General features: G+C 43.4%; 1 protein-coding gene across 4 annotated transcripts; it reads right to left on the bottom strand.

Annotated features, from left to right (window-relative positions):
- Positions 1 to 519: 519 nt before the first annotated feature.
- On the bottom strand, positions 520 to 23,873 carry DENND10 (DENN domain containing 10). Of its 4 annotated transcripts, none has more exons than XM_032312431.1 (9): positions 23,739 to 23,873; positions 20,937 to 21,133; positions 18,402 to 18,481; positions 14,491 to 14,639; positions 13,317 to 13,428; positions 10,947 to 11,047; positions 6,628 to 6,735; positions 5,138 to 5,232; positions 520 to 2,031 (listed from the first exon to the last, which is right to left on the bottom strand). In XM_032312431.1, exons 1-9 carry the CDS (start codon positions 23,791 to 23,793, stop codon positions 1,855 to 1,857), a joined length of 1,074 nt encoding a protein of 357 aa, XP_032168322.1. In that variant the 5' UTR covers positions 23,794 to 23,873; the 3' UTR covers positions 520 to 1,854. The 4 variants fall into 4 exon arrangements, with proteins under 4 accessions (XP_032168322.1, XP_032168323.1, XP_032168324.1 ...); XM_032312432.1 differs by having other exon boundaries at positions 20,937 to 21,153; positions 23,739 to 23,850; XM_032312433.1 differs by lacking the exon at positions 23,739 to 23,873 and adding an exon at positions 23,639 to 23,695.
- Between the last annotated feature and the right edge of the window lie 634 nt (positions 23,874 to 24,507).

Here is a 24,507-nt window from a genome sequence, read left to right as displayed (position 1 = left end):
CTTGATCTCAGGGTGGTGAGTTCAAGCCCCACATTGGGCTCCATGCTGGGCGTGGAGCCTACTTAAAAAAAGAAAAGAAAAAAATTCTACCAGATGGCTCAGTATTGCCCTAAGTGTACACTAAACAAAATTAAAGAAAATTAAACATACAAAGGCTCAGTATTGCCCTAAGTGTACACTAAACAAAATTAAAGAAAATTAAACATACAAAGGCCCCAGGTGGAGGCTTAGCCACTATCAGATGACAGAGCAGAAATGCTAGGGCATCTTTTCAGAGGAGAAGACACTGAAGTGCCAGGCCTAGGGAGTGGGGGAGGGAGAAGGGTGAGCACAGGGAGGGGAGTGGGGGGGCTGATGAGCCAGGGGTGGAAGAAGGGAGCCCAAACCCCTGGACTTTCAAACACATCTTGTAAGAACTCCCCAGTATATCTGCATTGACCAAAGGGTTTTATCTTTCCTTCGAAGTGGGGAGAATTACAGAAAGAGGGCACAATTCTTCAGCTCCCTAGAACTGTGTTACAGAGTATCAGAATATTTCCATTTTATTTCTCCATCATAAATCTGTAATTTTAACAACGTTGATCACTAGCTGATAGAGTAATACAAAAAATGAGGGAGATAAAGATGTTCATATTTGTTTTCATAAAGTGCAGATTTAATTTTCAATTGTTTGCCTTAGAAACATCACCTCATTCCACATCCTCCCCTACCCTCACCCAAGGAGGGAGGGGAAAAGGCTATTTTTCGTATTTTTACTCAAGAAATGTCTAACACAAAGAATAAAAGAAAGATCTAATAAAGACAAGATTTTTTTTTTTTTTGCAAACATTTCTCTTGGTAAGATTTCTAAGGACAACAGTAGTGAGTGTAAAATAACCTCTCATAACTAATTTGAATACACAGAATAAAATAACAAATACAGAACTTAGACCTCCATGCTTATTTTGCAACTTTTAAGTCTCCAATTATGAAAAAGATACATAACCTGAACAAGAACGGTTACCTTAGTATGTGGCCAAATTACTTTTCCTGAAGTCTGAAGACACTCTCTGGTCTTGGCCTTGGCAATTATGGGAAGTTGCTGTTCCATTCATACAGACCTTTACATCCAAAATGGGCATCTCATTTTACTCTACCATATAATCACTGGCATCTTTTTAAAAGAACATTGCTAGCAACAGGGTTAATTAAAGAGTACTAGTGGCTTCAGTTTGCCAAATGCTTACCTCTGCGACAGTATAAATATGGATTATTAAAGTTGTCTACTCAAGTATAAAATCTATGCAAAATCCTCATAATATAGGCAAAAATGTTCAAAGGCCAAGGAAAAAAAATTCTTTTCTTTTACAAGAAAGTGCAACTGCAGGATCTTTTCTGAATGATCTTCTAGAGTGTTCTGCAGAAAACTTAGTTTGGCTCAGAAAGTAGAGTTCCTCATGAGGAATAAAAGTTCTTCCTAGAAGAATATGAAGCAAAATTTCGGCAGCTTTCTGAAAATAAACTGTTAGTTGGTGGCTACGCAGTGAGACAACTGGAACTTATAATGAAGGCTTTTGGGTTTGCTGTGATTTGCACAAGAACTTGGCAGAGCTTTTTCTCTCTTACTCCAGGACGCCACGCCGTTGCTAACGTTATACAAAGTAGTTACAGCACTTTGTCCAACACTGAGCCCAGGCAGGAAATCAATCAGAAGAAAATCGGAAGGGTTTTCATACGTGCTTCAGGACTCTTTCAGGTCAAATCACAATACTTCCAAATAAACCTTTAAAAATATAACATTTTGTTATTTTCAGTATTTTACATAGTGGATAATCGTGGTGCGAGTGATCATTCATCCGTGATACGTCGTCACAATCAGATTTTCAGCATCTGCTCCGCTGCTGCGAGATGGTAAAGGAAGTTTTCTGTTGCTGGTGGAAATCGTCTTTGCTTTAGGGCCTCAAAATTGAGAACCAGCTTTTCTCCATCACCAGAAACTTCTGAAAATGGTTCCAGGTTGGTGAAGATTTCTCTCGTTTTTAGGGAAATATCCTTCAATGGAACAGGAAAATATGAATTATTGTTGCATTCAAAGAGAATCCTTCCGGATATTTTTAAGTTTATCACACTATAAGTTAGGAAAAATGAAACAAACTTAAAAACAACTTAGGAAAGGGGCGCCTGGGTGGCTCTGTGGGTTGAAGCCTCTGCCTTCGGCTCGGGTCATGATCCCAGGGTCCTGGGATCGAGCCCCACGTCGGGCTCTCTGCTCTGCGGGGAGCCTGCTTCCTTCTCTCTTTCTCTGCCTGCCTCTCTGCCTACTTGTGATCTCTGTCTGTCAAATGAATAAATAAAATCTTAAAAAAAAAAAAAAACAACAACTTAGGAAAACCAGTGTCCTGTTTTTGCCATTTTAGCCATTTTTAAGTGGATGATTCAGTGCCTTTAAGTACATTCATAGAGTTTTATCACTACTATCCATTTCCAGGACTTTTTCATCCTCCCAAACTGAAATTTTGTGCCCATTACACAGTAACTCCCCATCCCATCTCCCAACTCCTGGTAAACACCATTCTACTTTTTGCTTTGATGAATTTGCTTACTCTAGGTACCTCCTATAAGTGAAATCACACAGTATGTGTCTGGCTTCTCTCGCTGAGCATGTTTTCAAAATTCGTCCATGTTGTAGCACAGGTTAGAACTTCATGCCTTTTTTTTTTTTTTTAAGATTTTATTTATTTATTTGACAGAGAGAGCTCACAAGTAGGCAGGGAGGTAGGCAGAGAGAGAGGAGGAAGCAGGCTCCCCGCTGAGCAGAGAGCCCGATGCGGGGCTCAGTCCCAGGACCCTGAGATCATGACCTGAGCCGAAGGCAGCGGCTTAACCCACTGAGCCACCCAGGCGCCCCAGAACTTTATGCCTTTTTAAGGCTGAATAGTCTTCCACTCCATGCATGAGTTTGTTATCCATTCATCCACGGACGGACATTTGGGCTATTTTTTACCTACTGGCTACTGTGAATAGTGCTGCTATGAACCTGGTGTACAAGTACTTATCTGAGTCCGTTTCTGATTCTTTCTTACATAGATCCAACAGAACTGCTGGGTCTATGGTAATCCTGTGTTTAACTTTTTGAGGAACCCTGTGCTTGTTTTTAGGACACACGTCCTCTGGAAGTCTTCTGCTGCCTGGTGTGAGTGACCCAGCACCTGTCACGTGGGCTTTGTTCCTCCTTACTGACTGACAGTGCTTTGTATGGCTGAGGAGTCACCAGAGCTCACATTAAGTCATGTCTTTTTCTTGGTTTGTTGACATCATTCATTCATTCAAATATTTTCAAACCCCTACAATATACGAGGCACTTTCCTCGTGCATTATACCGAGTCACCTCTGTATCACTTTGAGCCCATAAAAAACAAACGAATTCAAAACTCATATTTATACAGTTAACCAACACTGTCAAGAGTCAATGTTTTGGGGGTGCCTGGGTGGCTCAGTTGGTTAAGCCCCTGACTCTTGGTTCTGACTCAGGTCATGATCTCACAGGTCTTGAGATCGAGCTCCGCATCAGGCTCCCCACTAAGCAGGGAGTCTGCCCCTCCCTCCACTCACTCACACTCGCTCTCTCAAATAAATAAATCTTAAAAAAAAAAAAAAAACGTTTTTACCCAAATGTTGACAGAGGGATGGATGGGCAATGATGATCCCCATGGAAGGAGAGGAGAGTCTCCGTGTTCAGGTCCTTAGGACAAGACCTGCCCACTCTTCCTGGCCAGAGCAGAATGGGCCACCAGCACCGAACAGAAAGAACAGTGCTGCTGCTGGGTTCTTGTCAAAGTGGTGACTCCTCTCATCCTTTAACTCACAGGTTGCCTCTTTAGACAGCTGTCTGACCCCTTCTCTAACATTCTCTACCTTGACCTCTTGTTCTGTCATGGCATTCATTCATCATGGCTCGCAGTGATCTGGCATTAACAGAATTTTCTATTCATCTACTCCAATAAATACAGGCCACAAAGGCAGGAGACTTTGCTCCCCACAGTATCCCCCTTGCCTGATGCCTGACAAAGAGTCAGTGTTCAATTCATATCTTCAGGGTAAATGAACGAATAAACGGAGAAAAGAGCCAGGTCCAACCTGGTGAGTAGGGTCTGCTTTTTGGAGGAGACCCCCGAGGTGGCACAGGTGCAGACAGTGGGAGACAATCCTTCCAGGCCTCTGGCCCCCACAGGGTGACACAAGGGTCCAGATGAGCCAGGATGTGGGAGAGGCCAGGCTGGGAGTATATCCCAGGGGAGGAGCGAGGAGCAGGCTGTGGTGCGGAGGAGGGGCTCCATCACCACATGGAGAGACTTAAAGACACTCTCTGACTATCCCAACCTGGCAAGGGGAAGGGGCGGGTCCACACAAACACCATGGTCAGCTTGACAAGTAGAGCCCGCAGGCAGGTAGCCCCCGCTGGCGGCCGGCCAGCCCTGCAGGGTGCGATCACAGAGTCTGCTCACTTTGGCAGGGATCTGATTATATGCTTTCTGATGTTCTGAACACAATACATCAAAACTAGATAAAGATGCTCTCTCTAAGAAGGGAGTTATGGTCAAGAAAAGCATGGGGCATATGGAAAGAGGTGCCAGGCTGTGAAGAATCTTGAGGACCATGTTAATAAGGAGTTTGGGCTTTTATTTGGGGTAATAGTAAGCTCATGAAACAGAGGAGCAAAACAAACAAACAAACAAGAGGCTCTCTATATCCCCCTGCTCGCTTTCTGACCAATTTGCACAGCAACCTTCTCTTTACAACGTGTTCCTCCATGAAAATTCTGCTGGGGGCACGGAATGCACTGGCTGGCCCACAAAAGCATTCTAGACCACTGGGAAGTTACACTTCCCACTAGGAATGCTGGCCTTCAGCACTGGTTCCCTGTGTACATGTGTCCCCAGAGCCCGCTAACTCTTCAGCCATGGCGCCCCTCACCCGCTCATCAGGGCCATCCTGCAGACCCTCATCTGAGCATCTGCCCCCAGGGCCATCCTGCAGACCCTCATCTGAGCATCTGTCCCCTGGCCGCTCAGAGTCCCGTGCACTCCATGCAGCCCCGCCGCCCCCTGCCCAGCCACACCGCTTTGGGACTTTCAGTGTCGGAGCACTGAGGACTTACCTGTATAACTTGGCTGTCTGATTTGTCAGGATCTTCTGCAGACTGAACAATGAGCTGGCCAATGTCTTTGTGCAGTTTTCCCATTGTCATGGCCTCTGGTGAGATCGAGTACATGTGTGACTATTTAAAAGTTTACATAATAAAAACCATGCCATCCACTTGAAAAGGTCAACGATCACCCAGAGGGAACTTTCAAAACCACCTAAAAACTCCCACATTTCCGTCTTATTACTGAGCACAAGTGGGACGCTGTGCAACAAGGTGAGGCATAACCATGACTTATACTTCATGTTCAAAATAAAAACTTCTCTGTCACTCCAAGGACCAACCCCCATTCATGTAATGCTGGCTGGGATGGGCTCATTTTCTAGAATCAGAGCAGCCGCAGGCAGCAGGGAGAGGGCCGCCCCCCCCACCCCGCCTGGTCCTAATACTTTCCCAGTTTCAGTGGCCCCGGCCACTGCTGGCCCCTGCCCCGGTAGCTTTACAAATGGCTCTTACCTTCATTCCCCTGGGCTTACTGACACACCCTTCAAAAAGATTTTCCAACACAGGAGTCACGCTCAGCCCTTGTGTGCTGCTACATTTCTACACCTCTTTTGATACTCTGTCCTTCAAGGGGTGGAACCCGGTTTCCCTCTCTTAAGTGTGCATGGGACTTCATGATTTCCTTCTAACCAACAGAATATAGAGGAACTGGCGTATGACTTCTGAGACCAAGTCATAAAAGGCACCGTGGTCTTTCTGTCTCTCGGATCACTTGCTCCTGGGGAAGCCAGCTGTGGTGCCATGAGAAACTCTAGCTGCTCTACGGAGAGGCCCCCGTGGTGAGACCTCCTGCGAAAGCCACACGAGCTCACTCAGAAGTTGAGCCTCGGGAGGACAGCAGCCCTGGCAGTAGCTTGACTGAATCCTCAAGACAGACCCTGAGCCAGCACCTCTCAGCTAAGTCGGTCCTTAGACTGAGATAATAAGTATTTGCTGTTTTAAATCACTAAGTTTAGAAGTGATCTGTTACGCAGCAGAGAACTAATACAGCTTGTTTAAACAGAGATGTGGAGGAACAAGATAAGGAGACTATCTTATTAACATGGATTGCATGGCCTAAGCACCCCAAAGGTATCAGTACCATGGCGAGCCCTGTAAGAACAAACGCTGTGTTCAAGACACAGAAAAATCCCTCCAGTTTCAGCACAGCAGGCTACTCAGGCCCTCAAATACCAGTTTTAGAGGATCAGTATGAAAAAACAGAACTGGTTAATGCAGGCCGGGGGGAATGGGTGAAACAGGCGAAGGGGTTGAGAGCACACTCATCCCAACACGCACCGTAACGTGCGGAACCACCGGATCGCTCCCCTGCACACCTGAAACTAACCCGACATGCTGTCAATCACACTGCAATCAAAAATGTTTAGAAATGAATTAATTTTAAAGAGTACGATGCTTGGCTGACATTTTGTATCAACAACAGAGCAGGAGAGAGAACTGACCTTTCGCAAGCGGAGCAATGGTGATCTCACTATCCGCCAGGTTCACGAACACGTCATAGAGGTCTGATCTACTGCTCACCTCCAAGTCCACAAACCCAGCGATGTAACCTGCATTGCGAAGAGGACTGACATTACCGGAGTAGGAACAAGTCCTGCTGTGAACATATGAGGAGAGAACCGAATCTAAAAGCTCAGAAGGTGCTTTTCTTCACGGCTTTATTCAGGGTACGTCAACAGCAGCCTGTGGCATTTTCTTAAGACTTCACTATTGTGGAGCACCTGGGTGGCTCAGTGGGTTAAGCCTCTGCCTTCAGCTCAGGTCGTGATCTCAGGGTCCTGGGATCGAGGCCCCGCCTCTGCACAGCAGGGAGCCTGCTTCCTCCTCTCTTTCTCTGCCTGCCTCTCTGCCTACTTGTGATCGATCTCTCTCTGTTGAATAAATAAATAAAATCTTAAAAAAAAAGCCTACACTATTGTCAGCTGCCTGAAGAAGCTCATTCAACTCCAGATGACCCAAAACCAAATTTCAGTGTCAAGGAAGAAGGCGTTTACTTTTCAGACATTGCTATTCAGGTCAAGAATGATGCTGAGGCAGAGGGAGCAAGGGTTCTCTGGGCCAGTGTTCCCCCATCAGGTCTTTGTAGCTAAGAAACCACAGCCAAACACCTGCTTTGTCAGGGATGGCATCATCCGTTTCAGTTCGGATCTGATAAACACTCAAGGAATCAGGGCAACTCAAGAATCAGCAGACCTGGGGTGCCTGGGTGGCTCAGTGGGTTAAGCCTCTGCCTTCCGTCCAGGTCATGATCTCAGGGTCCTGGGATTGAGCCCTGTGTCAGGCTCTCTGCTCAGTGGGGAGCTGCTTCCTCCTCTCTCTCTGCCTGCCTCTCTGCCTACTTGTGCACTCTCTCTCTCTAAATAAATAAATAAATAAAATTAAATTAAAAAAAAAAAAAAAAAAAAAAGAATGAGCAGACCTGTGGAACTGAGGCTAAAACAAGAGCTACCAGACTTTTCAGATTTCACATAGCAGAACAATTAAAAACAAAAAAAAATTTTTTGAGGACCAATTTATCAATGCTAAGGTTTTGCTTTACCAAGAGAAAACATTAAAAAAAAAAAACAAAAAACAACAGTGACAAAAACAAAAATTTAACTGCAGGCCAGGCAAACACAGACTCACTCACTTGAGAAACTGTGACATATGACAGAAATGACACTGATTACTGGAGAAAAGAGAATCCTATTCACTAAGTAGTCCTGAGCCAAGTGGCGTTCCAGCTGGGAAAAAAATTCCAAACTCACTATTAAAATAAAAGTAGTTCTAGGTAGTACATTAAAGACTTAAATTGGGAAGAAAAACACTCCTTAAATTTTCACAAAATTTGCTTCTACCCTTGGTATAAAGATTTTCTTAAACAAAATATCAAAACTAAAATCATAAAAGAAAAGTTTAATAAATTCCAACACATTAAAGTTAGGATTTCCAAAGTAAGGGGATGGGCAACATGGGTGAAGGAGATGAAGAGGGATACATTTCCAGTTACAAAATAAGTAAGTCTCAGGGATGAAAAGTACAGCGTAGGGAATACAGTCAATAATACTGTAATACCTTAATGGGGTGAAAAATGGTGAGTAATTTATTATGGTGAATGTTTCATAATGGATGTAACTGTCAAATCACAACTTTGTATACCTGAAACTAATAGCGGATGTCAACTATACATCAATTAACAACAAAAACCAGGGGGAGAGGCGCCTGGGTGGCTCAGTGGGTTAAGGCCTCTGCCTTCGGCTCGAGTCATGGTCTCAGGGTCCTGGGATCAAGTCCCGAGTCGGGGGTCTCTGCTCAGCAGGGAGCCTGCTTTGCAACCCCACCGTCTGCCTCTCTGCCTATTTGTGAGCTCTGTCTGTCAAATAAATAAATAAAATCTTAAAAAAAAAAGAAAGAAAGAAAGAAAAAAAAACAGCGAGGAAAAAACATGAGAGATACAAGGTAAAACAAGATTGTAAAATGTTCACAAATGTTAAAGTTGGGTGACAAGTACATGAAGCATATTATACTTAATAAAAAGTCTAAGAAAATTTTCTATTCATTTTAAGATATGAGAATAAATAAGAAACCCACAAACTCAGACTTTTTTGAAGCATATATAACCAACAATGGGCTCCTATCCTGAATATATAAAGAATTTCTATGAATCCATAAGAAAAACAACCCAGTGGGAAAATATGTAAAAGACAGTTACTTTGCAGAAAAGGAAACACAAATGGCAAAAACAGAAATATGTTAAACCTCATTAGGAATCAAGAGAATACAAATTAAAAGCACACAAAATAACATTGTACAGCCACCAAGTTGGCAAACATTGTAAAGTTTGACAGTAACCGCGAGTTGTTGACGACATGAAACAGTGGGACTTCTCCTCCCTGCAGAGGGTAAACTGGTACAGTTTCTGAGGAAAACATTTGGCATCGCCCTGCAGCTTGAGGACCTGCACCCCTTATAACCCAGAAATTTTACTCCTCGCCCTATAACCTAGAGAAAGTCTTACATAGGGGCACCAAGAGACCCATAATAAAAATGCCTATAGTAGCACTGTTTTGTTTGTTTGTTTGTTTTTTTAAAGATTTTAGTTATTTATTTGACAAAGATCACAAGTAGGCAGAGAGGCAGACAGAGAGAGGAGGAAGCAGGCTTCCTGCTGAGCAGAGAGCCCGATGCTGGGCTCAATCCCAGGACCCTGATATCGTGACCTGAGCTGAAGGCAGAGGCTTAACCCACTGAGCCACCCAGGCACCCCAGCAGCACTGTTTAAAAGTGAGTAACAAGAGGGGTGCCTGGGTGGCTCAATCCGTTGAGTTGAATGCCTCTTGATTTCAGCTCAGGTCATTACCTCAGAGTCCTGGGACTGAGCCTGGGTGGGCTCCACACTCAATGGGGAGTCTGCCTGAGATTCTCTCCCTCTGCCCCTCCCCACCCTCCCACTTGCATGTTCTCTCTCTCTCTCTCTCTCTGAAATAGATAAAGAAGTCTCATAAATAAATAAATAAATAAGAATCATGAGAAAGTCTGAGTGAATAAACTTTGGCATATCACTTAATGGGATTCTATACAACAGTGAAAATGAGTGAAACTACAAATATTCACATGAAAATACATAAATCCTGGGGCACCTGGGTGACTCAGCAGTTAAGCATCTGCCTTTGGCTCAGGTCATGATTCCAGGGTCCTGGGATCAAGCCCCACATCAGGCTCCCTGCTCTGCGGGAAGCGGGCTTTTCCCTTGTCCACTCCCCATGCTTGTGTTCCCTCTCTAACTCTCTGTCAAATAAATAAATAAAATCTCCAAAAAAAAGAAAAAAAAAACATAAATCCTACAAAAATATTGTTAAGCAAAAATAAAACAAAAGCCAAAGCACAGGCCACAGAAGAATTCATTCATCATGAATCCACATATATAAAGTTAGTTTAGTAAAACTAAACAATATATTATTTAGAGCTCTGTGTTTCTGTGTATGCGGCTAGAGAAAGGGAGTGAGGAATGAGATGAAAAGGCACATGAGATGCTTCAAAGTACAAATAGTATTCTACTTTTTCATCTCTGGTGAGGCTGTGAGTATTCTTTCTATTCTTTTATAACTTGCACAAATATTGCACATTAGTTTATATGTGAGAAATTTTTCGTAATCGAAAAAGCAAAAACAAAAGCCCCTACTATCTATCATCATCATTATCACTTCATGAAAGGATCTTTTAAGACCACAGAAGTAGAAAGGGCATGATATCCTTAAATTTAAAGAAACAAAAACAAAAGACTACATCACCACAACGTTAGAATTCCTACAGATATAAATAATACTGTTATTAAGTTGTTCTCAGAATCTTACCACTGAAAATTTTTATACAAGAGTAACTACATCACTTAAAAATAATTTTATTTTTCCTTTGAGAAAAAAAAATATGGGAAGGCACAAAATAAAGTCTAAATCAAATAAATCACTGATAGGGAAACTTTTAAAATGAGAATTGCATAAATTAAAAATAAATCGTATTTGGTGATGGTTGTGCAAAGTGAATGTACTTAGTGACTCTGAATTATATCCTTAAAGATGACTATGATGGTAAATTTTATGTGTATTTTACTGCAATATTTTAAAAACTTACAAATAAATTTTTTAAGGGAAAAGGATTGGTTGCATTTACCAAAGAAATAATAAATCATCGTTATTCCCTTTAAGAATGCAAAAATACTCCCTCAAACCAACAACAGCCCTGGCTATCGTCAGGTTGAATTTCACTGAAATGCTGTGTCTACCTGGGCACATCTGCAGGGCCTCCAGCTCCTCCGCGTGGAGGTGCACATAGGAATGAAGTATGGTCCAGTCCTGTCGATGCCACACCAGGGCAGGCAGAGTCCTGGGGAATAAGGCAAGAGCTCAAATGGTTGCCAGCACTGGCGTGACTCAGCCCACCCTCCCCCCTCCTCCTCCCCAGAAGGAAACTGCCTAGGAGAGGCAGAGCGGGAGAAGGAATGCTAAACGTGCCCGTGCCGGTGCCTCCAGGCTTCGAGTTAAAGTCATGCAATGTTTTAAACTCTGCCTTTTTTGGGTCAGATGAGCTGCAGAAAGCTCCAGGTGAAGTTTCAAATGATCTCCGTGGGGGGCACAAAGCAGCGCTGCAGAAGCTTTCCTCCCAACACCTACTCTGCAAAGGGCCACTGGCCACGGGCGGGAGTCTGAAGGTAGGATCCAAAGCAGAGCCCCACAAGCAACAAAAATTTTTGAAGTTCTCATTTCACATTTAAAACTCCAATGCAGGGTTGTTTCGGTGGTTCAGTCTTAAGCTTCTGCCTTCAGCTCAGGTCATGATCCCAGGATCCTGGGATTGAGCCCAGCATCGGACTCCCTGCTTGGCAGGAAGCCTGCTTCTCCCTTTCCCACTCCCCCTGCTTGTGTTCCCTCTCTTGCTGTCTTTCTCTATCAGATAAATAAATTAAAAAGAAATAATAAATAAATAAGATAACAGTGCCCACTTGGTCAGCTTATTGTCTCCAATCCTGACAATAAGCTGACCAAGTGGGCACTGTTATCTTCATTTTTCAGATAAAGAAACAGAGGCTTAGAAAGCTTAAGTATCCTGGTCACAGAGCTAGGAGGGTGCCCTCCCAGGACAGGTCGTTCTGACTACCGAGCCTTCTTTTTCCCATTTTCTTTTTTTTTTTTAAAGAATTTATTTATTTATTTGACAGAGAGAAAGATCAAAGTAGACAGAGAAGCAGGCAGAGAGAGAGGAGGAAGCAGGCTTCCCGCTGAGCAGAGAACCCGATGCGGGGCTCGATCCCAGTACCCTGAGATCATGACCTAAGCGAAAGCAGAGGCTTAACCCACTGAGCCACCCAGGCGCCCCTTTTTCCCATTTTCTAACTGGTAGCCTTTTGGAGCCTCAATTTTCTCATCGGTAAGAGAGGGCAATAATACTTCCTTGCAGACTTGTGTCGTAACTAAATTTAATAATTTAAGGTGACTTACACGATACCTGGCCTACAGTAAGAGCAAAAGCTAGGTCCTCCTGCTTTTAAAAAAGAATCTATGAATAAGTTAGATTTGGTAAAGAAAGAAACTTTTAAAAAATCTTTGTTATAAAAATAAGAGAGGGGGGCAGTAAGTATCAAACTCTTTTTTTTTTTTTAAAGATTTTATTTATTTATTTATTTGACAGACAGAAATCACAAGTAGGCAGAGAGAGAGAGGGGGGAGCAGGCTTCCCTGCTGAGCAGAGAGCCCAATGCGGGACTCGACCCCAGGACTCTGGGATCATGACCTGAGCCGAAGGCAGAGGCTTAACCACTGAGCCACCCAGGTGCCCCAGTATCGAACTCTTGATTTGTCTTGGGTCATGATCTCAGGGTCTTGAGACGGAGCCGCACGTCAGGCTCCACGCTCAGTGTGGAGTCTGCTTGCTCCTCTTCCTCCCCGTCTCCCCCGTGTGTGCGCTCTCTCCCTCTCTAATAAATAAATAAAATCTCAAAAAAAAAAAAAAGAAGAAGAGGAGTCTGAGATAAAAGTGAAAAAATGGATTACTTAAGAGTGGTTGCTCAGTCATTAAGCGTCTGCCTTCGGCTCAGGTCATGATCCCAGGGTCCTGGGATGGAGCCCCGCATCGGGCTCCCTGCAGAGCAGGATGCTTGATTCTCCCTCTTCTACTCCCCCTGCTTATGTTCCCTCTCTCGCTATGTCTCTATCAAACAAATAAATAAAATCTTAAAAAAAAAAAAAACAGGGGTCAGGAACCTGTGCCCATGGATCGGCTGCCGGTGTTTACACATCAAGTATAGAACACAGGTGCGCTCATTCATTTACATATGCACTGGCTCTGGCATTTTGGGTGGTTGGGACAGACACCCTATGGCCTACAAGCCTAAAATATTTACTGTCTGGCAAGGAAAAGTTCAAACTCCCCGTTCTAAAGTACTCATGTTTCTAAACTTAAGGAAGAATCTGCCTAAATTCAGTGACCTTCAACAACTAAATCTCACCTGAAACATTAGACCAAAATGGCATTTCACTCACAGCCTAACGCGTTCTATTTATTCCAAATGTGCAACGGAACAGAGCGCATAGGAACGCAGACTGCCCCAAATTGGCTGCCAACAAAGCCTCCCCTTTTTAATGACCAGAGACGATACCTGGTGAACTCCTGGACAGCTTCTATTTTGGGGTGATAGACGACAATTCTTTTCTTTAGCATCAGCGCTGTATGTAAGATAACAGTTTCCATTCCAAACTGAGATACAATGTCTTAAAAGACAAGAAATTAAAATGTCAGTGCGTTAAATAATATGTAAGGAAATAAAACTGGAAAGGATTCTTTCCAATAAACACTGAGTTTCTTTTCTATATACAGAATACAAAAATATTCTCAATACAGAGAACAAAGAAGCACCTTATACCCTTGATGGGCATAGAAATCCCTACCTGCTCCCTAGGATGAACGCTATGGTAGCCTAAACCTGCCCCCAAGAGATTCTGGGCTGGCTGCACAGGAGAAGCCAGAGTCACAAGAAAGCAGAGTAAATGATATTAAAGGAACCAGCATCTTTCCATCATGAAAAATCCTTAAGTTTAAAAAAAAAAAAAAAGCGCACCAACACCCTTTGCCCTCTGCCCTTGACACACACACGTCATGACTTAGGTCCTCTTGAGAGAGCTGGACAAACCTAAGGCTCCAACGGGAGGCTTTGAAACGGTCTAGAAGAGGAGGATCAAGAGCAAAGACAGTGCTGTGGGAGGGCAAGAATGAGAGCTAGTGGGACCCTCAGAGCTCCCCTCTCCTCCCTTTCTAAGGAGCTTGAAGTCTGTGCTCAGCCCCAGACTGCCATTTTGGATGCTCCAGTAGGAGAGAAAGGCCGGGAGTTCGAGGAGGAACTCTGGGCCAGGGGCTGGAGCTCTCCACTTGGAAGTAGTAACTGCTAAAATGTAAGGACACGAACACTATGGAAGCCAGTGGTGACTCGAGCTGTGAGACGCCGCTTTCCCGTGAAAGAACAGTTCTGTACTGTCAGAATCCTACGGAAAGGACGACCACAAAAATCTGCCTTCCTACGACAGCATTCTAATCAAATAAGGCAATGTAGAAGTTGAACTACCCGCCTGTTTAGCAAATAAAAATCACACAGATGAAAGCATACAGGAAAATGGATTCTCAGAGCCTAATGGGGACTGCCCTGGGCTTGGGGATATTATTGTTGTTGGGATGGAACGATCTAGGATGGGGTTTTGTTCTGTGCTTTTGTTTTTCAGCTTTTGGGGGTTTTTTTGGTTGGCTGGTTGTTTTTTGTTTGGTTGTTTTTTGTTTCTTACCTTTGATGGAGCCTGCAAGATAAGCCTTTCGGGCATCAAAATCCTTGCTAAGGAAAGAGCCATTTTCTTCACTCTGGCATATCCCCTTTGTGAGAACTGCAATGTAACTCTCCATCATTTTAACTGGGCTTCCGTGTTTCAGGTACATTCTGTAAGAAAAGACAAAAAGCAACCATGCTCTTCTTCAGCATGAACCACATAGAGCAATGCAACCCCAGGCGGGTCCTTGTTACAAAATCTGAGTCAGCTTGCCAATCTAGTTCTGAATGCCTGAAATCTGTATTCCTAGACTACTTCTAAAATTTAATTTGAAAATGTATCCAAAAAATAACCACTCAAGAGACCTTCAACAATTCCTGGAAGGTGGCTTTCTGTTTGTATCTGGGGAAGCCTGTTATCATCCACTCAGGCAAGAGAATGACCTATGGACTTGTTGAGGCCCCATTATTCTTAAAAATATGGTATACTTATCTCTCTGTATGTCTTACATTTCACAAGTGGTGTTTCTAGTCAGAACAACTCTATCTTATCACTGGGACTTCCTTTGACAAGGTAGGAGTTTTGCGTTGTTCACAGAGAAAGCACTAATTATAGAACCTATATTTATTATCAGAGTTCCCAGAGGTAGCTATATTTAAATTAAGAAACCAAACTCCTTTAAGTTTCTGGTGATAAATGCACTCTATATCTATTCATCATCAAGTTCCAGAAAGTGCTGACAGGAAACTGGCTACATTTATAGCTCATTTGTGAAACCAGTCCCTTCCCCTAAAATCTCTCCCAGTGAATAACTAAAATCTACACTGCGCTTGAGAAGCAGCCTCAGCCTACTTGGGTCTTTTAGTAGCTAAAGGGATAGAAAACTGGAAAGAAAATAAAATCATGGTTTAAAACACATCAAACTGAAAGTGATATTTATTGTACATTAAGTGAAGAAAAGCAAGTGTTTTAACTACTAACCAAATTTTGTCGATCATCATTTTTTTTATTTTAATGCACAAATTGAGAAAGAAAGTAGGTAGAGAACAATGACTATGTAAGCTATCATATATATAAAATAACTGAACCCATGAACTCACACACACATTCTATATGGAGAAAATGTCTCCGTTTGGAGGTTGGGGATAGGGCAAAGAAGGGACTTACTGTATACCTTTCTGTATTGCTTGTATTTTTTTACTATGTGCCTACATTACCACCACCAAACAAACAACACACCATTAAAACTGTAAGACAGACAAAGGGGCGCCTGGGTGGCTCAGTGGGTTAAGCCTCTGCCTTCGGCTCAGGTCATGATCTCAGGGTCCTGGGATCGAGCCCCACATCAGGCTCTCTGCTCAGCAGGGAGCCTGCTTCCCCCTTTTTCTCTGCCTGCCTCTCTGCCTACTTGTGCTCTCTCTCTCTGTCAAATAAATAAATAAAATCTTAAAAAAAAAAATGTCTCCTTTGGGTCATTTTATATAAATAAATATAAGAAAAAATTCAGGAACTGAAGCATAACTGACATATTGTGAAATAATTTTTTTAAAAAATCACGGACACCTGGGTCATTCAGTGTGTTAAGCCTCTGCCTTCAGCTCAGGTCATGATCTCAGAGTCCTGGGATCGAGCCCCACATCGGGCTCTCTGCTCAGCAGGGAGCCTGCTTCCCCCTTTTTCTCTGCCTGCCTCTCTGCCTACTTGTGCTCTCTCTCTCTGTCAAATAAATAAATAAAATCTTAAAAAAAAAAATGTCTCCTTTGGGTCATTTTATATAAATAAATATAAGAAAAAATTCAGGAACTGAAGCATAACTGACATATTGTGAAATAATTTTTTTAAAAAATCACGGACACCTGGGTCATTCAGTGTGTTAAGCCTCTGCCTTCAGCTCAGGTCATGATCTCAGAGTCCTGGGATCGAGCCCCACATCGGGCTCTCTGCTCAGCAGGGAGCCCGCTTCCCTCTCTCTCTCTGCCTACTTGTGATCTCTCTGTCAAATAAATAAAATCTTTTAAAAAAAAGAAACTGTCAGATAGATACAATATACGGTAATGAAGAAGGGAAACACAGGAAGGGTGTAGTAAAACTACTTTTTCCATGACAACCCCGGGCCACGAAATACTGAACAGAGGGAGAAATTCCCCCAAGTCATTCCATAGAAAAAAACAAATTCCAACTTAGGGGAACTTAAACCGATGGGACGGCCGTAGCCGCAGGCTGTCTCATGCACGGACAACTGACTCTACGTGTGTAGGCAACCCAGCTTCTCTGCCCCCGCCACTAGCTGGAGGCACAAAAAGATGAAGGCGGTCATGGCAAATGACCCGGACCCCTTCCCATGGCAACCATAAGCAGCATGCAGAAGGCATACCTGCCTGTTCCTCTTCCCCGAGATGGAAGGGAGCCCCTCCATGGTAACCTCAACATCACTGAAAAGTGCTGTGTGCCTGTGCACACAGACACAGCAGTGAGGAGAGTAAGTGTGTATGCATGTATACGTGTGTGTGTGTGAGAGCACGTGTGCGTGCAGGAGTGTGTGGGTATATACACAAGTGAGAGCAAGTGCAGTAAGGGGTAGGGGCAGAGGAGGTAGCTGCCAATAGCTTTGAGTCCTCATTTCTCCTAAACCGTGACAGGAGAAGAGTCCAGAATGCAACAATGCCATGGCACTAGAGAAGCCGAAGAACCCTTTGGGCTTCCTCTCGGACAGGAAGTGGGCTCTAAAGCAACCTTACATTCTGGGCTCCAGAATATTTCCCAGTGAATTCAATGGGTAACCTAACCTGGACCCAATCCAATGAAATGAGAGTCCAGTATTTGTTCAAAAACAACTTTGCAGAGTTTTTAGCTCATGGCTTCTAGATGGTGTCTAGGAGATAACAATCTCCTTTGGTGTCAGTACCATAGTAGCAGACAACTGTTTACACCCCACAGTGAACTATTTACCTGCAACTTATCTTTGGAGAGCAAGAAGCCTCTCTTATCATAGCTGGCTGCAAAACTGGTGAAACTTCATTTTGTCAAAATATAACCAACCTGAAACCCTTAAGTAATGAGAAAGTAGACTTCTGCTACAGACAGATATATATACGAATGTGCATACACAAAAAATGGCAAAAAAAAAAAAAGTACATTTATCAGGCTTATAGTGAGAAAAACAAAAACAACTCCGTTTCTTCCCCACCCCAAAACTACTTATTGGGCATAAGCCTGAGGGGTGAGGTTGTTACACGTAACAGAATTACGAAGTCTATCTAGTGGCAACAATATTAAAAAACAAACAAAATGTGTCAAAGCCCTAGTTAGGGAAAAACCAATGTCCCTGACAAATAAGAAAGATTTCATTAACTCTATTGCATATACTTACCGAGGCAAGAAAGCAGATTGGCATATCTTATGTAATTTTTTCAACGTCCGGGATGAAACTAAAGTTTACCTGAATCACAATTAACCAGTTCATTAGAGTCTCAGCTTCTCAGCATTCCTGCTGAGAAATACTTTCCAGAGCTTTAGCATAATTCAAAATGCCCATTAATTTTCTCCAAAATGATTCCCACACACAGACTTTTACATTTATGAACCAGCTTATCGCTTCACCAGCATTTAACTTATCCATCTGCTAAGGAAAGTTCTAAACTGGAAGTTAGAAGCAGCAGAACAAAAGCAGCAAGTGACTCAAATTCCCCAGGAACTGTTTGTAAATTGCTTTTTCTCCTCCCTTCTACCGTTTTCCCAAATAAGAGGAGCAGTGTCATCAAAGCAGAAGAGAAAGTTCCTCTTTACAAAACAGTTTCTGGAGGGCAAGTAAAGATTAAGTTGGGGAGGCAGAGGGCTGAAATTTGCTTTGTTGGTGTAGAAATCTGCTATGTAACTATTGGGTAAGATCTTCATTTTTGTGTGATAGCATTTAATACAGTTTTCATACAGACCTACACAATATCCTAGTGAAGGCGGCATATTTCTCTGGGTTAAAATCTTTGGCGGTCAGAACAATAGAAAAATGAGTCACCTGTCCAAAAGAAACAAAAAAGTATACTTTTTAAAGACACTTTCACAGATTTAATTTTTATTACTATATTCTAGCAAACCTCTGTACAAGACAGATTGGCATTAACAGGAAAAGATCAAAATGTAACCAAGTTTTCACTTGCTTCTTTATACTTTTATGCTCACATACACATGCATATAAAAGACATACACTTATATATACATAAATAGTTAATTTCCTAGATAAGAATGTAATAATTTGAGTTAAAATTTTTTTAAAAATACAAGTATATTTTAAGTATAAAAAATGTGAGTTTTCATTTAAATTTCCCTAACCTCATCAAAGCAGAATTAGAAATGCCATTAGACCCACCAATTTATCAACTATTAATTAATGAAATAGGAGGATAGAAAACAAAAGTACATACAGTAAAAATCACACAGTTCCTTGGGGCACATTGGTGGCTTAGTTGATTAAGCATTTGCCTTTGGCTCAGGTCATACCCCAGGGTCCTGGGATGGAGCCCCACATCAGGCTTTTGCTCAGCAGGAGCCTGTTTTTCTACCTCCTTCTGCCCCTCCCCCTTCTCATGATCTTTCTCTCTCTCTCTCTCTCTCTCTCTCTCTCGCAAATAAAATCTTTAAAAAAAAAACAAAAAACAAAAAACACAGGGGCACCTTGGTAGCTCAGTGCATTAAGGCTCTGCCTTCGGCTTGGGTCATGATCTCGGGGTACTGGGATTAAGCCCCGCATCAGGCTCTCCGCTCAGCGGGGAGCCTGCTTCCCCCTCTCTCTGCCTGCCTCTCTGCCTACTTGTGATCTGTCAAATAAATAAATGAAATCTTTAAAAAAAACAACAAAAAACAATCACACAGTTCCTGAAATAGTCAATTCTCTGTAGAATATCATATAGTCTAAAGCACTGTTAAAAGAAGCTTCATTTATCTATATAAATTTCTGGTAATCGTATACCTATTATTTCCACTAATGAGACAAAAATAAGAACATTATAAAAAGTAAAGCATTTAAAGGGCACCTGGGTGGCTCAGTCAGTTAAGTGGCTGCCTTCAGCTTAGGTCATGATCCCAGGGTCCTGGGATCGAGCCCCACATTGGGCTCCCTGCTCATCGGAGAGCCTGCTTTTCCCTCTCATCTGCCTACCACTCTGCCTAGTTGTTACTTGCACTCTCTCTCTCTCTGACAAATAAATAAAATCTTTATTTTAAAAAAAGTAAAACATTTAAGAAATTTATGAATTTAAGAAAATTATTATGAATAACATCATTTTTAGAAATCGTATTTTAAAGCATAAGAACTATCTCTAAATCTTGCTGTTCTTCAAACTGAAAAACAGATTTGAGATCAATGTTGCTATTGTTTGGCAGACTACAGGCAAAACACAGATAAATCTACTTGAGGATACATTAAGACCTCTCAGCAAGAACTTAACGAACATAAACCAAAGCTTCTGTAACACACTGAAAATTATCTTTTTTGCAAATTTACATTTTCTAATTATGAATCTGTTTTGGCTTAAACCTCTAGCAGTTTTATTTTTTTTATTTTTAAGATTTGATTTATTTTGAGAGAGAGTGCACATGTTGGGGGTGGGCAGCAGCAGAGGGAGAGGGAGAGAAGCCACCCTGGGGTTCAATCTCAGAACCCTGAGATCTTGACCTGAGCCAAAATCAAGAGTCAAACACTTAACCGACTGAGCCACTCAGGGGCCCCAAACCTTTAGCAGTTTTAAATAGCTGCCTTCCTGTTATTTTAAATGTAATTCCTTAAATTTAAATGGGTATTTTGGACATGCTTCTTATAGTCTGGTTATTTGCTATAAAAGTAGCCCTAGAAGGTAAAAGAAGTCCCTACCTAGGAACATGCAAGGAGCTTAGCCACTTTCTAGTATTTCTTTTCTTTGAAAAAAACATGCTGGTTGCTTGGGATTAGGATCATCGTGGCCCACAATGACCACATACTGATTTCCAACATGTCACATGGATACTGTTCATATCAAATGACATACACAAAAAGCCTACTGAATACATGAGTTTCCTTACTTCTCCTTTCTATTCTTAATAATATCCTTAACATCCACAAACAAATGAAAAAAGTTTTATTGATTATGCCAAGGATTTTACCCTTTAAAAAGTTTTTAATTATAGAAAAGTATTTCTTTCCACTTTTATTAATCACAGTCATGACTTTGAAAGTACTTCTACATTTCTAACTCCAACAGAGTATAACCTGGAAAAGGCTTCACTATACCAAACACAGGGTCAGTCATATTTTACACACCGACAAATGTTTATAGAATAAATGAGAGTGAAACCTGAAACGGAACATTCCCAGTGAAAATCGTATTTAGTATTTTTTTCAAAAGTGTATTGTGAACAATAATGTCTAAAGCTAAGAGTTACCGGAATGTGACATCGCTTTAAATATTTTTGGTCATTTGACCTTTATGCAGTCATACCTTTATCAAAACTGAAGAATCTGGAACTTCGACTGTTGTGATATAAAACCATGTTCTTCTGTACTGACCAAAGACAAAGGGATGGAGAAGTTTGCTTTCATCTGTAAGGCAGCATTTTCTCAGCAGTAAATTCCTTAAAGTTGCTGTCGTGGAAGGGTAACACCACACCCACAGAACTTCTCCATTTGTGTCCTTTTCTACGGTGGAAAGATGGTCACTGTGAGAATGTCAAACAGCAGCAAGGAAGTGAATTGATTGGTTACTCAGAAGCACTTAGTGGAATTAGTTTTAACATTCCATTTCATAAAGCATCCTGGAGCACTTGTGACCCCAAATTCCCACCTACCTCTACTGGTCAAATTATCTAGCTCTCCTGATCTTGAGTTTTAGGCCACCTGAGTAAAAAGCTTTTATAATAAATCATGAATGAGTATTTAGCCGTACAGCTTTGGTAGAGGTCTTCCCCTTTACCCTACCCCTCCCACACACATTTTCATAAACTCATCATTACATTTTTTTTTAAGATTTTATTTATTTCTGGGGCACTTGGGTGGCTCAGTGGGTTAAGCCCCTGCCGTCGGCTCAGGTCATGATCTCGGGGTCCTGCGATCAAGCCCCGCATTGGGCTCTCTGCTCGGTGGGGAGCCTGCTTCCCCCTCTCTCTCTGCCTGCCTCTCTGCCTACTTATAATAATCTCTGTCAAAGAAATAAATAAAATCTTTTTTTTAAAGATTTGAGGAAGGAGTCCAACAGACGAGGGGCTCGATCCCAGGACCCTGCAATCATGACTCAAGCAGAAGGCAGATGCTTAACAGCTAAGACACCCAGGCGCCCCCATCATTACATTTTTATCTAGTGAGAAGGATTTTTAATAAATACATAAGAAGGGTTTATTAAGAACAAAACTGGGGATGAAGAAAATGGCAAAATCTCTCTTAAATCATAATACTGCTTGTGCAAATTCTGTATTTAAAGTAGTAATAATAATGGTTATGCCATCATGTATGCAGTTTCATCATCAAAGTGAACACTTTAATAACGCAGTCAGACTTTAGAAAACCAGTTACTGCACATACAGCAGTAAGGATGGATTTTTATCTATTCTATAGATTTAAAAAACACTTTTATTATGAAATATATCAAGCATATAGGGAAAAGAATTTTATTTTATTTTTTTATTTTTATTTTATTTTTTATTTTTTTAAAGATTTTATTTATTTATTTGACAGAGAGAGATCACAAGTAGGCAGAGAGGCAGGCAGAGAGAGAGGAGGAAGCAGGCTCCCCGTTGAGCAGAGAGCCCGATGTGGGGCTCGATCCCAGGACTCTGGGATCATGACCTGAGCTGAAGGCAGAAGCTTTAACCAGCTGAGCCACCCAGGCGCCCCAGGGAAAAGAATTTTAAAAAATGAATTCCCCCATCTCCATCATTCAGCTCCAGCAACCAGACACACTGGCTCCTCCTCCTCTCATAAGGGGGAAATTACTTTGAAGCAAATCCCTTTTAAATCCGTGTCCATATGAAAAATACAAAACCTGCTGAATTGAAAATGATTGTAAGTCATTTTAGTCTTTGCTGTTACCAGATAAATTCTGTTACCAGAATTTATTTAACCCAGCCTCATTCAGAAGTACCTTCAAGCAGGACTAAGATGCCTGAAATAATTGGGTTTTGTTTTGAAGCAGTTTGCAAATCACATCAGAAATAAATACAGGAAGCCATTCCCAGATAAATGCACTCCTCTGAGACACTGAAAAGACACAGTTTTGCTAAACGCAAGCAATGTTCTTCTACACTAGAGGAACAGAATATTTAGGGGTTTGTAAAAATCTCAATAGAATATTATTTCAAAGGACAATGGCACTCAAGGAACCGAGTCATTCAAGCAACCCGGTGCTCACTGCCGCCTATGGGATGAATGGTTCCCTGAAACACCCAACCCTGAAACACTGCACACGGCTCAGGCACACCCAACGATGCCAACGTACTTCCTCAACCACTATTTCCTCAAAACTGACCGGGATCCCACCATATGGGATTTTGTGGACACTCCGGCTACATGCATGAGCTTTATCTCATGATGCAGGATTCCTCCACTAGCACGAGTTGGGGCTCCGCGTCTAATCTGCAAGGGTCCCAAACCGGGCTCCACCACTTCCTAGCGTGCGTCCGGCACAAATGACACCCTGGGCCTCCATCTGCTTCTCCAAAACGTGGCCATCAAACATTACCTACACACCCCCCGGGCTGTGGTAGAAGTTTAACGGGAGGTAATTCGTGCCTATCTATGTTCAGCACTCGGGCCGTCACAGTTAGCCACCGAGACTCGAACCGCTCAACCATACAATCGGGGCCAGCCGGGCGCAGGGCAGACAGCCACGCGTGGCTCCCCCACCCTCAGAGGTCAGCCCGGCCGCCTCCCAGCTGCGCGGCCCTCCACCGACTTTCCGCCCAGCCCCCGCCCCGGCTGTGCAGCGGCCCCCTGGCAGCCTCCGGAGCTCTGTCACCCTCGATGTCCGGCCTCGTTTGCAGCACCGGGCGTCCGGAAGGAAGCCCGGTGTCCCTCCGCCCCACTGCCCGGCCAGGGCAGGTCCCACGCGAGACTGGCCCAGGGCCACTGGCCGAGTCCCCGCGCCGGGGAAGCCGGGCCCTGCAGCCCCCGGCCCAGGCCCAACAGAGAGGGGGGCCGCGACCTCCTCACCGCAGGTGGCGCCGGAGGCCGCGGGAGCAGAGACCGCCCGGGCCCAGGCGGAGGCGGAACTGGGGCGCGGGCCTGCGGGGCAGGGCGCCTTCGTCCTCACCGATCAGCCCAACTCCGAGCATCAGCTGAGTGTCCGCCGGCTCAGCCGCAGCCATTTTCCACCGCCACCGCCGCCGCTGCAGCGCACGGCTCCCAGCAACCCGCTCGCAGGCCCGCCCCTGCTCCGGGGCAACGCCCACCCCGGCCCTGCCCCCCATATGGCCCCGCCCTCCCCAAGACCCCGCCTCCAGGGCCCCACCTCCTCCCTGGAGGCCCCGCCCTTGACTCGCCTCCACTTCCTGCTCCCCACTTGCCTTCAGCCCTTTGGCTAAGAAAAGAACCTCCGCTTCTGCAGCTTCCCTTGCTTCCTCTAATCCAGATCTTCTTCTTTTTCTTCTTCTTTTTTTTTAAGATTTTATTTATTTATTTGACAGAGAGCGCAAGTAGGCAGAAAGAGGGAGAAGCAGGCTCCCTGCTGAGCAGAGAGGCTGATGTGGGGATCTGATCCCAGGACCCTGAGAGCATGAGGCAGGGGAAAGGCAGAGGCCTAACCCTCTGAGCTACCTGGGCACGGCTAATCCAGATCTTCCTAAACCCTCTCCTCAAACTATTCCAATCTTCCCTCCCCTTCTCAGGCTTTTCTCATTCTACCTCTGCCCACCAGGCGGGCTAAAGAGAGGCATCCTGAGTTTGGAGGGTCTTCATCCATCCATCCATCCATCCAGTCAGTCATCCATCCCCAAACAAAACAAAACACCTGAAGAATTTGTTTATTTGACAGAGATCACAAGTAGGCAGAGAGGCAGGCAGAGAGAGAGAGGAGGAAGCAG

This window comes from Mustela erminea, chromosome 14 (genome assembly GCF_009829155.1).
Source record: "Mustela erminea isolate mMusErm1 chromosome 14, mMusErm1.Pri, whole genome shotgun sequence".
NCBI lineage: Eukaryota > Metazoa > Chordata > Mammalia > Carnivora > Mustelidae > Mustela > Mustela erminea.
This window is presented reverse-complemented; position numbering and strand designations above follow the sequence as displayed.

Excerpts from the sequence above, each read along its gene's own strand:
- DENND10 (XM_032312431.1), bottom strand. The coding sequence starts at position 23,793 with ATGGCTGCGGCTGAGCCGGCGGACACTCAGCTGATGCTCGGAGTTGGG. Across the intron at positions 21,134-23,738 it reads GCTCGGAGTTGGGCTGATCG|AAAAGGACACAAATGGAGAA; the intron begins GTGAGGACGAAG and ends TTTCCACCGTAG. Across the intron at positions 14,640-18,401 it reads TTCACTAGGATATTGTGTAG|AATGTACCTGAAACACGGAA; the intron begins GTCTGTATGAAA and ends CTTTTCTTACAG.